The sequence below is a fragment of the Anomalospiza imberbis genome, chromosome 2, assembly GCF_031753505.1.
Source record: "Anomalospiza imberbis isolate Cuckoo-Finch-1a 21T00152 chromosome 2, ASM3175350v1, whole genome shotgun sequence".
In the NCBI taxonomy this organism is placed as follows: domain Eukaryota; kingdom Metazoa; phylum Chordata; class Aves; order Passeriformes; family Viduidae; genus Anomalospiza; species Anomalospiza imberbis.
The window spans coordinates 53,394,553-53,410,030 of record NC_089682.1 but is presented as its reverse complement, the minus strand read 5'-3'; the positions used below and the strand labels follow the sequence as shown (position 1 = coordinate 53,410,030).

General features: G+C 39.1%; 1 protein-coding gene across 14 annotated transcripts in view; it reads left to right on the top strand.

Moving 5' to 3' along the window:
- Positions 1 to 15,478, top strand: part of ZBTB20 (zinc finger and BTB domain containing 20) — a 482,085-nt gene that overhangs the window by 161,001 nt on the left and 305,606 nt on the right. For all 14 annotated transcript variants that reach the window (XR_010996228.1, XR_010996231.1, XR_010996227.1 and 11 more), the window contains one exon: positions 2,543 to 2,618. Coding sequence is in view for 9 of the 14 variants with exons in the window: in XM_068181101.1 (XP_068037202.1) it covers positions 2,565 to 2,618 (54 nt within the window). In the remaining 5 variants the exon portion in view is untranslated. The remainder of the gene's footprint in view (positions 1 to 2,542; positions 2,619 to 15,478) is intronic.

Genomic DNA, 15,478 nt, shown 5'->3' with positions numbered 1-15,478 from the left:
CTCAAGCAGAAGTTAATTGACTGTTCTTGAACCATGTCTCTTTGTTTCCACAAGGGGATTGGGGCACACCTTTCACCTAACAATCATGATCTCCTGGCCCACAAGTGTTAAACATCCTCACCTGTGTACGGGAAGGCAAGCTCTTACAGAGAGCTTTTTCCAAGGCTCCATTTTTTGTATTAGAAGAATCACAGTGTGTGCTGATTATGCCTGCCTTGAGAAGAGGGACCACTTTATCTGCAGGCACTATGTCCTCGGGCTAACTTACTGAGTAATGCCAAATGTTGCATTCCCTCCTTTCCCTTTCCAATCAGAAGAACATGGGCAAAGCACAAAAGACTTCAGCTTAAAACTACTAGGAAGCTACACTGAAGAGCAGTTGTCAGGATTGTGCCCAGCATGGGAAGGAGGTGCTGTGCCTTTGTGCTTTGACAGGAGAGGGCCGTGTGTTTCCTCATTCTCTACAAAAAATTGTAATTTTGGACAAAATTCACTGTGGTGAAGTCCATGCACCAATTTATTCCTATTTAGGTCATTGGAATAGGGCTTCAGTGGTGCAGTCTCTGTACTGGCTCTCTACACAGGGATATATTTCACCCTCAGTGAATGCTCTTTGTTTTCTCAGTTGAGGTCAGTTTTTCACTGCATTCATTAGAAGAAATAGCTTTGGATTTTGAATACTGCTGCCCCTCTCTTTCCCTGCCAGCAAACCAGCATTACAGTCCTGAAGATATTAGAAAAGGGGTAAAATTGGAAGGGGAAGAAAGTGAAAGAAATGGAAGTTCAGAGGCTGAAGCTGTTATCCCATATGTGGCAGTTGGGCTGTTGCCTGCTGCTGATGGACTTACCAATTTTTTGCCTGGATTTCTTCACTGTTTGTCTACCTTATTAGATGTCAGTCAGGAGAAAGAATGAAAGTTGTTTATTATAAGGTTGTCTAAAGGAAGAGGAACAGAGGAATACGTGTGGTTCCTTCAGGAAAAATTTCGTCCAAGCCTATAAAGGTTATTTTGTGGTAGCATCATCCTAGTGCCTCTATCAGGGGGCTCTTGTTCATTCAAATGCTCAAGAATTGTTTCTGATTCTTCTTGTGCTGTCCCCTTCTGTGCTCTCTGCTTTGCCTCCTGCTCTTCAATACCTCTGATCTTGACAGAGTGGAAAACTTAAAACTACAAATAAGTTTGTGAGCTCATTTTTGTTTCTGGTATTGGTGCATGTATGAACATGTTTATGTGACAGCATATTGTCTGGTATGGTGTGTTTTATTTTAAAAATCCACGAGGATGGATTAAAAAGCCTCATATAACACTGATGTCTGAGGAATTGGATTTTTACTTATGGGAGAACAAAGTAAAATTACACTTAGGAATTGCTGTCAGCCTGTGGTACATTTAAAAACAGTATTAGATTTGCATCCGGGATTTATTTGACCATCTCTGTGAGTGTGCTACTGGTGAGGAGAATAGCTTTGACTTTGAATGGGGTAAATTAGGCAAGTTCTGCTGTCACCTTTTAAAAATAAAATTTAATGAAGTTTTGATTTGTTCCTTTAATGAGTCATTGGTACATTGTATGTGTCTGTGTATATTGCTGTATGGTTTGTTATTATGAGGCCAAATCCTGACAACTTATTGCAAAATTGTTTTAATTTATTATTAATATTTTTTGTTGTTCTCGTTTCTCCTGGTTTTGGAGCCTTTATAATTAGATATAATTAAAACCACAGGTTTTAAACTCCAGTCTAACATTTAAACTTATATTTATGGTACAACCCCTGGAGTTTTATTGTCATTCCAACTATTTCAACTGTGTTTTAAAAAAAAAATATTTTTTTGCATCTGTTCGAATGCTGTGTCTGCAGCTACCACTTCTTAATCATCTGTTTTGCACAGTAATGTGACATTTATTTTACATGATAGGAAACCATGCAGTTTTATAGATGAGCTATTTCATACCCCTTAACAAAAGGTTGCAAGGGACCTTTTGCCTTGTACACTTTAAAACCATCTTTTCTTTTTTTGAACTTGTCTTCCTCTGCTTCTCAATGCAACAGTCTGAAAGTGCTGCATGCTGTAGAACGAATTTGTAAAAAATGTTGTTGGCTGGCATTATGTAAAACCATATTTTCCCTTTTGGTGCGTATGTTCTGGTCCTAGCAATGTCCTTGTTTTGCTGAAATTAACATTTTTATCCTCACAGTCTTTGATATGTGGTGGTGTTTTTCTGTCTTTTTTAATTGTGGGTTTTTCTTTTTTTTAATTAGTATAAGGTTGATTGTTAAAATTAAGTGGCAGAAGGCTTCTTTCCAAATTATTCAGAGATCTTTTGCTGAAGAAATATATTTTGCTACTCTCAATTGCCTTTTTCTCTTTTTCTTTCATTGCAAACTACTCTGGGAAGAGCTTCTTTTAACAAAAAAAAAAGGCTATGCTTGACTGATAATGCATTGCTTTGGATGGTGAAACATTATGAAAGTTTAATTTTTAATTAAATCTGAAATACCAATTATAACTGAAAGAGATTTTAACCTGTTTCTTTTCAGACTGCCTGAAGTTACATTGTAGATGCTGAAATCACTGCACCTTAAAAACAAAAAGATTAAGCCACACTGCATTCCTGTAAGTAAAAGCTTTTCCAGTACCTTTTGTCCGTATTTTTCCTCTATATGCATCCAAAGTGTCAGCACAGTAGCTGGTCTTGGTTAAAGGTCACAGTCCCCTTGAATGGGATTTGGAAGTTCAAAAGATGTTTTATTTAAAAATTAAAAAGGAACTTACATCTTGCAGATCTTTAATTTCAGAGCACTGAATAGATCATTCTTCCCTGCTTTGTTTTGAATAGTATTAGGAATACTGTGCATCTCTGTTGACTTACAGTTGCTGTCATTTTGTCAGAGAGGATTTCTGGTGCAGATTGGTGCAGAGATAACAGAAAGTAGCAGAAGATTCCTTATAGCACAAAACACAGTGTATTCTCTTCTCATGATGTCATAACAAATTCTTCCTCTTTTTATGAGGAAAAAGCCAAACAACTTTCTGATGACATCATAGGGGACTTCAGCTGCTTTAGGGTGCAGATGAAGGCAGAAATGCCTGATTCATCTCTGCTGTGACACAACAGGACAGTCAAAATAACATCTACGTCTCAGCAAGAAAGGAGTCTTTTTCTAAGAGCATAGTTACTCCATAAATGCAAGTCAGATTGCACATCACTCTGATCTAGCCTTATTTAGAATCTGTTTATTGAATGTATTTGGGTTAATAATTAAGATTTGGAACTTCAGTGACTGAACAACAGGCATGCAAAAGAGAATTGGAAAATATAGCAGATTCAGATACTCTTAATCGAACGAAATAATAGATGAAAAAAATCCAGAAGCTTGTAGAAATAAGGAAAAAGATTGATTTCAGTTGAAAAGTACAAAGCTGTGGAATATTACAGAGCAAAGTCAGTTTGTTTTCTTGTTTAAGATCAAAATGTGCAGTCTATAATGAAATCCAGAGCCTTCTTCTAAAGTGGTACTTTTATACTTCAGTTTTAAAATATTTTAACTATTAGAGGGGATTTATCATTCCTTTACCACCCTCCCCCCCCGCCATTTTTTAATATATTTTAATGTTTTATTGTAAACTAGCTGGAGGGTACAGTTACACTGTGGGCAGCTAAAGCCTTCCCCTCCAGCACACAGTGCCAAGCATGACTCAGACAGGCAGATTGTGCCATTCTGGCTCTACTCCACTGTGTTTTTACATTACTGGCAAGGGCCATGCCATTGTGTTGTTTAAATATTGTGTATTAACTGCAGGCTGTGGCCAGTGAATGGTATTTAACATGTTCTGCTCTTCATTGCTGAATGTGAGCAGCTTCCCTGGCCACCAGAGGTTAACTTTGCAATTACACTGGTGAGCCGAGTTGAAAACAGTCATGGATTTGCTGGGTTCAGCAGCAATTTAAAGGGAGGTGTTCAGGGAAAAATGGGGGAACTCTTCTGAATCTGTGAGTACCAAATTTCATGCTTGTCTTGCAATTTAGTGTGAACAACCAGGAAAATTTTTGTTGGAAAGCAGGAGTAATTCTCTTTCCAAAATGCAGCAGCAGTGTAAGAGTGAATTAAGGCAAGTTCTTTGAATCCTTAGGATCCAGATGGTCACTAAGTCCTGCATGGAGAGCTCAAGACAAGATAAGAGTAGCAATTGGTGCTGGCTGGAATGAGGTTTTTTTAGTTATATGAGACTCTAGATTTTGAAGGGAAAATAAATACACAAGTGTAAAACTCATGTTAGCAAATATTTTTGGTTTCCGTTTTTTATCAAGTGTGTTCACAGAGAGATGTTGAGCAGCTTTCTCAAGGTCCAAGTAAATCAGTGGTCAAACTGGGAATGGAGTCATGACTCCTAAGACTGTTCTGCCTATGTCTTCTTTCCTTTCCATGAAGTAAAGGGCCGTATTTTTAATCCTTGAGTTTCTTGTACTAATAGCTTAAAAAACCCACAGACAAACAAACAAAAGAAACTACAACTGCAACAACAACAAAAAAGCCACAAACACCCCCAGTTTTAAACTTGTAGCTGCACTTGAGTTCTGTAGCCTTGGCATAACCTGTCTCTGGAATACAGAAGACCAAGGTGAGGAAAGTTTTACATAAGCAAATATATTCTGTAAAATGAGGATGTGGTTCTTGCTATACCTCTTGTCCATGTAAATAGTTGCTTGACACAATAAAAATAGTGGCACTTTTTATAGAGGAAGGTATACTTTAAGTATTTCTTTTGTTTCCTGTATGTTTGCTGTAATCAGGTGTTTCTAATTGTAAGAGCCTTAAAAAGGTGAACTTGCTATTTGGACTTTCATGTATTAACCCAAAAACAGCAAAGAGAAAAGGCAAGCCATATCCTGGTATTTTTGTGATTTATTTCTTTAATTAAAGGGTGGAAATCTTGCTTTTATGTAGGGATGTCCCTAAAGTGAATGATTGATATAAGATGAGCAAATTTTGTCTAATAAAAAATACTATGTACATGGCATTAGAAGAAACATTAAGATACACATCACCTGAACATATGTCAGACAGTTGCGTGAAAAACTCTGCTTGCTGAATGTGGTACAGATATTCTCCTAATGCAAAAGGTCTGTGGGCTGGATTCTTGCTGTGTTGGGTTCTCTGAACTAAAGTCATCTGGGTTGATAGGCAAGCAGATCTTTTGAGGTCAATGGGACTACTCAAATACTTAATTTTAAGGATGTGGTTCAGTACTTTGCTGTTTGCAACTAACTCCAAGTAGGATTAAGTCAAGTGTGAGGAGGTACCTCTGCTTACACTCAGTGTCTGCATGATTTTGGAATAAGACAATGACAGCGCACATATTGTGTGTGAAAGAAAAATACGTGCTTTCAAAGCAATAGTTTTAGTTATGTTGCCATGGGCTGAGGGCAATGAGGAGTATATGCCATTTTATTTTTGTTTAAAAATAGTTTGGTTTGTCAAGGTTTCAACTTTACACAGCCTGATCTGATCAGTGAGCAAGAGATCCGGTGTTCTAATCTTTATGGATACTGAGTGGATACTGATACTCGTGGATAATGAGTGGCATTGGACAAGTCATTTAACCTCACTGTGCTGTGTTCAGCAGATCACTCTTTCAGTCTGGTTCAAACTGATACAGCTCTGTTAACATTACTGAATTTGTGAATTTGTGTTTGCAGAGCTCTTAGGGTATAAATAGTAACTATTGTTATTATAAATAAGTATGTTGTGTAGACAAATCATGAGGAATGGTGATACAGCCACTCTAGGGGGTGATCTTTCCCAACTTGCTTGTGCCTTTGTTTAGTTCCATCACTCAAAAGTAGCAAGGCCTACTTCAATTTACAGAAGTATTTCCATGTCACTCTCCCCACTTTTAAGTATTTTATTGTTCGTGTTCTCCCTCTGTTTCTTTGCTACTTTCCTCCATGCTGAGTTAACCTTGCATACCAAACTTCATTCCTTTCTCTTTTTTTTCTGCATTATACAGCAGAGGCATTTGTGTAACCTCCAAATTACAGAGAGCAAATTCATTTTGTCTAGTGATTGTTTGTTGATGATGTATGAAACAGACAGAAGACAGTTTGAATTTTCATAAGTTCAATTGAGCTTGCAGGCATAAGGAAAGGAAGAGGCAGAAGCCAAGCCAATGTGACACAGTAAGCTGCATCCCAAAGTGCAGGCTGCATGTGTAGCGTCAGGGTGTCAGGGCTGGGGAGGCCTTCATCCATCACAGCTCTGCTTTTAGATGAAGGAAGAGTTTTCAAGCAACAAACAAGCACTACATACACTACCATGTTCTTTACAGTGCAAGAATCCTCATGATTCTTGATGGATCTGGGACCTGACCTTTCCTCCTATAACTTGCTGTTTTAGCTAGAATTTCATGTGGGCTAAGATGGGCTTTGAGTCCATTCCCAGTTCCTGGTCCTCTGACAGAATGCAGACTCTCGTGAGTTTAAGCCTTTTTTTTTTTTTTTTTTTGATACAGATATTGGCTTGTAGAAGCTGTGCTGCAAATGTGAAATGAGTATGGAAGTGTGCTTGCTTTGAACAAAGATCAGTGTCTTGGGGCCAGCTATCCCTGAGGAATAGCATTAGCACTAACAAAGAGAATTAATTTTACCTTCTCCCCTTCCTTTACCAAGGCATTAATCCAGAAACTCATGGGGATAAATTCTGCCCTGATTTCTACCTATGAAACCCCAGTGGAAATGTGGAGAGGTCAAAAATGTTTGTCAAGGTAGAAATTGTCCTAGAGTTAAAATTGTGGAGAAAGCAGAAACTAGTTGATTGTTATCTGGCTCAGGGGCAAGAGGATGTGTAGGAGTCCTATCTGGCATTACAAGTTTCTGAAAGTGTTGATTTTGTTGTACCTTAAGGAGAATATACCAAAAAAAAAAAAAAAAAAAAAATCTAGCAAGTGAAAATTTATAATCAAGAGCACAGTGATTAATTGTTCTTCATGTCCACTGGGAGAAAGACCTAAAGAAATCAGTTCAATGAGCAGTGAAAATTACCAAGTAAGATATTAGGAGCCATGTTCTGACTGTATGGGTTGTAAAGTGCTGGAACACACAACCTATAGGTACTATGGAAGCAGGGGAGGTTTCTTTTTTAAGGAATGGCTTGGAAAACCACCTCCCAGAGTGTGCTGGAACTTCCCATAAGACAGAGGACCAAACTGGATGGGTTCTGCTTCTCCCCAGCATTTATCTGATTCAGCGTACCGTTCGGGAATGTTGGTATGTGGCGAGTACACTCCTGATTAATAAAGCCTAACGTTCCCAAAAGATCTCCAGGGTGCTCATTTTTCCATCCTCTCATAACTGGAAAGCACACTGTGTCTTCAAATATTTCATTGGGCTGCCAGCATTTTACTTTGACCCTTCTTTTTTTAGAGAAGGATAGAGGAGGGAATTGTATAGACAGAGAAAGACATTTTCAGTCATGGTGAGTCTGCAGGGGTTTCTTTCCAGTCAGTGCACAAATACTGATTTGTTTCAGTTACTGGTTTTTAAAATTTGGATTAATGGAGACACTCCAGGTATTGCCTGATACAAGCTCCTCTGCTAAAGAATGTGGAGACAGTTGAAAGTTGCAAATAGGATTGATGATCAGAGCAAATATGTAATGAGGCTGGAGTAAAGCCTGCTACAAAAATGTAAATGTCTCAGGAGATTAGGAGCTTTGTAACTGTCTCTCTTTTCTTATGATTGCCTCTGTTTTCTGAATTTTCATGCAAACATCCTAGAAAGATGTTTTCACTTAATGAAACTGCAAATCTCAAAATGCAGTTGCCCAAGAACTAAGAAAATTTTCTTAGTTCTCAGGTTGGTTTTCATCAGTCTCATTCACAACTTAGCACAGAAAAGGAGTTGGGAATTATTTTTTATTAATTCTCTCGTGGGTTTTTTGTTTTCTTACAGGTGTTTAAGGGGTTTTTTGGGAGGTGGAGGGGTTGTGTGGGGCTTTGTTTGTATCTTATAGGTCTGGAGGTTAAGAGCATCAGCTGCAGTGTACAAATGGGTAGAATCATGACATTTTTCATAGGTGGAAGCTCTTGTTTTTGCAGAATAGTAGCCACAATAGATGAGGATAGGAAAATGGCTCTCTGGTGTGTGGTTGTTTTAGTATATAAAGGAGTATGGGCTGTGATTCACTCATGTTAAAAAGGCATGGGAATATAAGCATTGATTCCCTGTGTAGCACTGCTGTAGCAAGTTGCAGTAAAACATTTCAGCATTTCAGCACCTGCAGATGTTATGGTGAAAGTGGAAAATCTTTCACTCCATTTATCAAAGCATTTGCTACTCTACTTCAAGGTAAAATAAAGATTAAATATTATTGAGCAAGGAAGGTTATCTCAGGCCAGAGATACCATTAGATAAACTATGAAAGGAAAAAAAAGCAACCTGGTCTTTTCCAAAGTACTCCTATTTTGTTCTATCTAAAATGAAATTGTTTAGCTAAACCAGTGCATAATGGGAGGGCCTCCAGAGAAAGGCATTGTGGTTACTCCATATTTACATCAGTGTCCCTGAGGACACTCTTGCTGAATCATTTCAAATTCCAGTGTCTGATGAATGTAAGTTACCCAAATTTTCTGTTCTGTTTTCTTCACTAGGCTAAATGGTCTAACTCTGAATTTTACTACAGAGGATCTCATTCTTACTGCACTCTTTCCTACCATTGCCCCAAAGCATCTAGATAATAGATTAGGAAGAAATTTTAATCTGTTGTGCCAAAATTGGTCTGTTGTTTTTAACAGTTTCCACTGGCATCAAAGAGATCAGAATATTTGTTTTATTTGTTTATTTTTAAATAATAACCAAAAAGAACTATTCGACTGTGCAAAATGTTTTGTTGTCAGCAATAACTGAAGGCATCTCTGAGTCAAAACCTGCATTAACAATTTTTTGAACCTGTTGCTTTCTTTGGCAGATTTTTTTTTCATCATATTTCCTTAGAAATTTCATTCTAGTTCATGCAGTGTTCTTACTGAAATTTTGAATAATTAAAATCTTTTGTAGAATTGAAGAGTGTTACCTCATTTCTTCCAAGATTTGCAGCAAGTAATCAAGAATCATACCAGTCTGCTGGTGACTCTTACCAGCAGAAACTTTTCAAGAAATAAAGTGTATATTTCACAACAGCAATGATAATAGTTGTGCACCAGATCACTGCATGTCCTAGCTGAATACAAACCAGATTAGATCATGATCATGCAGCCCCAGTTCATTTAGGTGGGGTATAGTGGCACATTTCCTATTTATAGAGTTTGTAAGATCAGACCATCACTGGAAAAATCGGAGTCAGAGACAGATGAATTCTCATTTCTTCCCAGCTCCTTTTTCCATTCATTAGGGTTTCAAGTGAAGAGGATAATCTGTTTTGTCATGTCTGTTGCCCTGTTTTAATACATTGCTAACTTTCTTATGTCTGAGTGGCTGTCACTTCCCGAGAACAAGTGATACTGGATTCCTGAAGCAAACAGCTCTAAAATGATCATCCTTTGGGGTGAATTTAGTGCCTTAGTGACAGTTTAGCCTGCATGTTGTTAGCAACCAGAGGGAAATGCCAGCAGTCAGGGCATCACAAAAGCCTGAGGAATGCAGAGAGAGGATGCTGAGGGACCAGGAACCAGTGACCAGAAAGGTATAGAATTAAATTAGTCTATCAATTCAACTGGAAGTATAACATGTTTAGAAGTGAAAAATCCCTGAGTCAATAGGCAAGGTTGCTATAGGTAGTGATGCTTATGGATGGCACCTGAATGTAAAAGTTTGGGTTCCTCATAACTGTTTCAATCCTACAGGAAGAAAAAGATTATTCTTTTTGCTTTTGCCAGGGCTTCAGTGCTGTTTAATTTGTCTTGGTGCCTCTTGGCCATGTGACATCACACCACAAATGATCCCATTTGGGTTTTCTTCCTCTGTCAGAAATTGGCATATTACTACTTCTCAGCTTCTTTGTGTGTGTGTGTGTGTGGCTTAGAAAATACTGCTCTTTTACAGCTACATCTGCCCTTCCTCTGATCATGCTTGCCATTCAAGAACACATTTATCATGGCAAACTCTTGGTCTTTTTAGCAGTCTTTATTATTCTGTGGTGTTCTTGTGCCTGTGTGCTGATAGTTATGGCTGCAGAATGGCACTGAAGAGAACTTTCAGATATTAGTACAGCTCTAGATGTCTAGCAAAGACTTATTTTCTTCAGGATACCAGTCATGGTCACCTCAAGTGTTTTCCTGCCCTGTCCAGGGAACTGTCCTTTGGCAAGAGTTCAGGAAAATTCTTAGTGTAGGAGGGTAATCCCAACTAATAGTTATGATTATAGTTTATAACAAAATAAAGTAGATATGGGTTTGGACTGTTATTGAACTGAAGCTTTGCATTCAGATAGTCCCTGGACTTCTGTGATGCTCAAAACATCATTCTCTTCTCATATGTAAGTCTCAGACTATTGCAAAGATTTGGAAATAGGTGGTGAGAGGACACTGTGCTGCCAGGTTCAAAGCTAGATGCAGTAACATTTAGGTGCAGGACTCCAAGTGGAATTCAAACCTGAGAGTTAGGGGCTTTGTCCAGTACTTGGGATGTATTAAGGGCAAAGGAAAGCATCTTGTTGGGTGGTGTTCAGCCTAGAGGCAACCAGAGGGAAGCTCTAGAGCCTAAAGACTTGGTCATTCTTCCATTGACAGGATTTCTTACCAGCAAGATATTTTTCCTTACTGCAGATCATTTGTGTTCTAGGGAATTCCAAATGTGCTAGGTACATTTAACTTTTGAATGAATATGTTTTCTATCCCCTTATAGAATTTGCCTTTCATCAACATGAGATCACCAGAATTTTCCTGTGCCTTAGCATGGTGGAAAACAATTCTGATGCCCCTGCACTGTCAGACTGTCAGTGGCACAGTTTTCTATGTGATTGTCTTCATTATGACTTAATTACATTTAAAAGAATTCAGTTTCTAAAAATTTCTGAAACTATCTCTGTCATACTATTTAGAATGTATCCATACCATATAGTAGATATTCTTTAAGCTCCTTATGCTTCTATTTATTGTAAAAGAAATATGCTGTAGAACAAAATAGAATTTCTTTATTTAATGCTGAACTAATTCTCAAAGCTGTGTTATGATTAATCATGGGTGCACTGGTGGAAGTTTGAAAGGGGTAGTAGGCTTTTCTCCCTTTTTCTTTGCTAACATGGTAGGAAGCCTGAATATCCATGTTATGAAACACTTAAGTCTCATTTCTACTGCTGCCAGTACTTGGTCCCACTGCCTGAATGGGACAGGACTTCATAATTCCCCTCTGCTGCTTCCTAGAGCTGGCATCTCAAGGCTGTGTAACTGGGAGGAATTCAGGGCTGCAGGATAGTGATGTGACAAAGCCAGTGTTCTTTGTAGTGCCCAGAGACGTTCTGCAAACATGATTATCACCTGTGATCCCTGCCAGAACTCTGCACACCATTTCTGGATGAAGTGCTGCCATTTTTCTGGTCACTTCTTTTACATATAAAGAGGGAAATCCTGGCCCAAAAAAGTCCCTGGGATTCTTCTGCATTCCTTTCAGTGGAGACAGGAATCATGGCAAACATGTATGCTTGAGCTGGGCCTTTACATGGGTTGGGTTATGGTCTGTCTGGTGCATTTATGTATTCATCTTTTCCCCTCTCTCCAAAAGTCCTGCCCCAGGAGAGGGGCAGACACCAACTGCTCTGATTGATGTCCTGCTGGAAATGCAGGACTTTCCTTAACTGATGGAGAGGAAAAGGTTTTACCTTTTGGGAAAATAATGACATCCTGCTTACTTTAGAGAGCCTTTTTTTTTTTTTCCTTGATACAACTACATTTATCCTGTTTTAATACCAAAGTGACATAAAATTTGTCACATGCATATTTGTGCCCAGTAGTGGTTAAACGAAGATTTATTTCAGATTTATTCCTATTTTCAGGTGGTTTGGAATTCTTTTATGAAAGGTTACAAGACTGTATTGGTTAGAAATTATTCCCTTTCCCCCATTTTATCTAGGTCAACTTTAATACTAACTTACAAAACAGTTTTTCAGTTTGTGGAATTGATGAGGAACTGGCAAATTTCATATACAATTCAGACAAATCTATTCTTCGCTGAACTGGGGCTGGGCTCTTTCTTGCCCTGAATCCAGATGTACAAGTCCCAGTGTCTGTCCCAGTTTGGCCTTTTTATTCCTCTGCTTCACTGAAATGCAAGTGGAAACTCCTGTGCTGATCCTTCTCAGTGTTGAGAGCTTTCAGAACCCAGACTGCATTTGTCCTGTGTCTCTTTAGATATAGAAAGAGATAATGGAGCCTGTTCCGCACTTTTGAAATCTCAATCTTCTCACTTAAAGCTACGTCAAATTTTCTGTGTATTTGCAAGTGTAGCACAAATTCATGTGGCTAAATGGATAGCAGTGGGGGTGGTACTGTTGCCCATTAAATAGGGACTCCATTTACTTTAGTGGGATTTTCACCAGTTTCAGTGCTTGGAAGGTCAGGTTTTGTTTTCTTTCACTATTTTTCCAATATAGCACTATTGTTATAATTCATCCCCAGTTCATTCTTAATGGCCATGTCATTAGGACTTTTAAGTTCTAGTAAGACATTATTGGTGTGGAGGGCAAGAAATAAGAAACTTAAGAAGAAATCCTAGTGCAAATCTTACCAAACACAAATTATAAAAACGGGCACCACATATAATGGCATATAGTGGCTGCTCAGTGTACCAGTCCAAATTAAAATATGCTCTCCTCTGCCCAGAAGATCTAGACCAGGAGAGATTAAAAGAAATTGTGTCCCCTCTTCTCCCAGCTCTCCTCAGTTCATAACTACAATCCCAATAATCTTGTCAAAGTGAAGTTTTTATGGGAAAAAGGTAACATATCACCACAATAACTTCTGAACATAGCCCATGGCTCAGGACTTAGTGTAGCACAGAAGGTCTTATTTCACCTCTAGGTCCTGTACAAATAGAAATGCCTTGAACAATGAGCAAGCAAAATGTGAAATTAAACAGGGGCAAATGTACATTTATTTTACGTCTAGTCACATTAATCAGACATATCATTTTTCTTTGGAAATGACTGTTTCAACAAAAGCAAAATTATAGCAATTAAAAATGTAAGGAGGAAATAATAGTATTGATTTTTATGTGTGGTTTTTTTATTTTTTGCTTAATTTTGTGACAAGTAAGTAGTAATGCATATCTTATTGCACGTCAATCTGTTTGTTAGACTGCAAGAGGCACTTAGACTTCAGAAAGGTGAAGGTTCAGTAAGAACTGAGCTAATGCTTAGTGACTTTTTTCATTGCACGAAACACTGCTGGTTTTTCTACAGCAATGTGCAATAATGCAAATACAGAAATAGCAAAAATGAAAGGGCTTACTTGGAAATTCTAATACACAGAACTTTCAAAACAAATTTATTTTTGGCTTTTTAATTATGTGGAAAGGTTCAGTATCACTTTTTTTTGAATCCTGACTTCAAAAGGAAATGAGAAGTCAAATTTTCTCCCTTTACTTATAGCTTTAAAGTGCCTCAAAAGGCCTAGTAACTCACTAGCAAAAGTAATTGTAGAATCATAGACTGTTCTGACTTGGAAGGGACCCACAAGGATCATCAAGTTCAACTCCTGATCCTGCACAGGACACCCCAAGAGTCACACCATGTGCCTAAGAGCATTGTCCAAACACTTCCTGAACTCTGTCAGGCTGAGTGCTGTGACCAATTCCCTGGGGAGCCTGTTCCAGTGTCCACCCTCTGGATGAAGAACTTTTTCCTGATATCCAACCTAAACCTCCCCTGACCCAGCTTCAGGCCATTCCCTCGAGTCCTGTCACTGGTCAGCGCAGAGAAGAGTTCAGTGCCTGCCCCTCTCACCCTCACAAGGAAGCTGTAGCTGCAGTGAGGTCTGTCCTCAGTCTCCTCCAGGCTGAACAGCCCAAGTGACCTCAGCCACTCCTCATATGGCTTCTCCTCAAGGCCCTTCTCCATCCTCATGGCCCTGCTTTGGACGCTCTCACAGCTTTATACTCTTCTTATGTTGTGACCAGAACTATACCCAATATTCCAGGTGAGGCCGCTCCAGCTCAGATAGAGCAGGACAATCCCCTCCCCTGCCCGGCTGTGACGCTGGGCCTGATGGCCCCAGGACAGGGTTGGCCCTTCTGGCTCCAGGGCACTGCTGGCTCAGGTTCAACTGTCCATCGACCAGGACCCTCCCCTGGGGCACAAGAAAAAAGATCTGGGATACACTGCTTCTTGAAATTCTTTATGGATGCTGTTCAGAGAAGTTGTGGATGCCCCATCCCTGAAAGTGTTAAAGGCCAGGTTGGACAGGGCTTTGAGCAACCTGCTTTAGTGGAATGTACCGCTGCCTGGGGCAGGGGGAACAAGGTGGAACAATAAATCCTGAAGGTTGCTTCCAACCCAAAACATTTCATAGGTTTGAAATTTCATTTCTGTGATTTTATTAATTTCTAATATTCTTTGTGATGCTACAAACTGCATCTCTCTCCAATTTTCCACCATCATTCTTGTGTCTAGGCACATCTAACTCTTTCTAATAGAAGAATTAGGGTGCCAGCCTCTGGTTTTGCTGACAAAGGCTACTGTAATAGATAGTTGAGTATTTCTTGTGGATGCCAGGAGGAATGACTATTTTGTGGACAGATATTGTAGTAGACAGAAGTATTGATTGGGTTTCATTGTAATAAACACTGCCAGATGTTATCTCAGTGTGTACTGTTTGCATTAGTAAATAAATAAATTCTCCAGAGCACAATTATTCCCTATAATGTTTTTTCAAAAGCTCACTGTTGTCTTACTATTGAGCTTCCTCTGCTTTCTGTGCAGCTTGAGAAACTAATTGGAGCATGTGCAGCTAATTGTAAAATTCAAATCTTGCTGTAGGTTCACATACCATGTCAAGGCCAAGTTTGGCATGTATAAGTTATGGCATCTTCACTTGAGGTAGTCTTTCTTCACCTGAGACTTTTTCCTGCAGAAAATAACAGAACAGGTTTTATTTACTGTTGTGTTATTCTCCATACTGGTGAACACGTTATCATGGGAATGTCACAGTAAACGTCTGTGTCCTCTGACTCTTGGTAAAGGCTCTCAGCTTGCAGGTCGCTTGGTACAAAGTGATGGTCTGGTTCCAGCCTACGTGCTGTCACTGAAGGTGTTGGTTAAATGCCAGTACTGGAAGACCAGCATGTCACCTATCAAGATAAACCAGCTCTGAGTAAGAATCTGACCTTCCACAAAGACCGAAAATTCCAAGAGTCCAGATTCAGGGATCGAAATGATCAATCACATAAAATCAGACTGAAAAGCACACCGGTGTACAGCACACATCATCACAGTGCTCAGCATATCAGTGTGAGCCTGTGTGCAGCTCCTGCACCTGAGCTTGCCTAG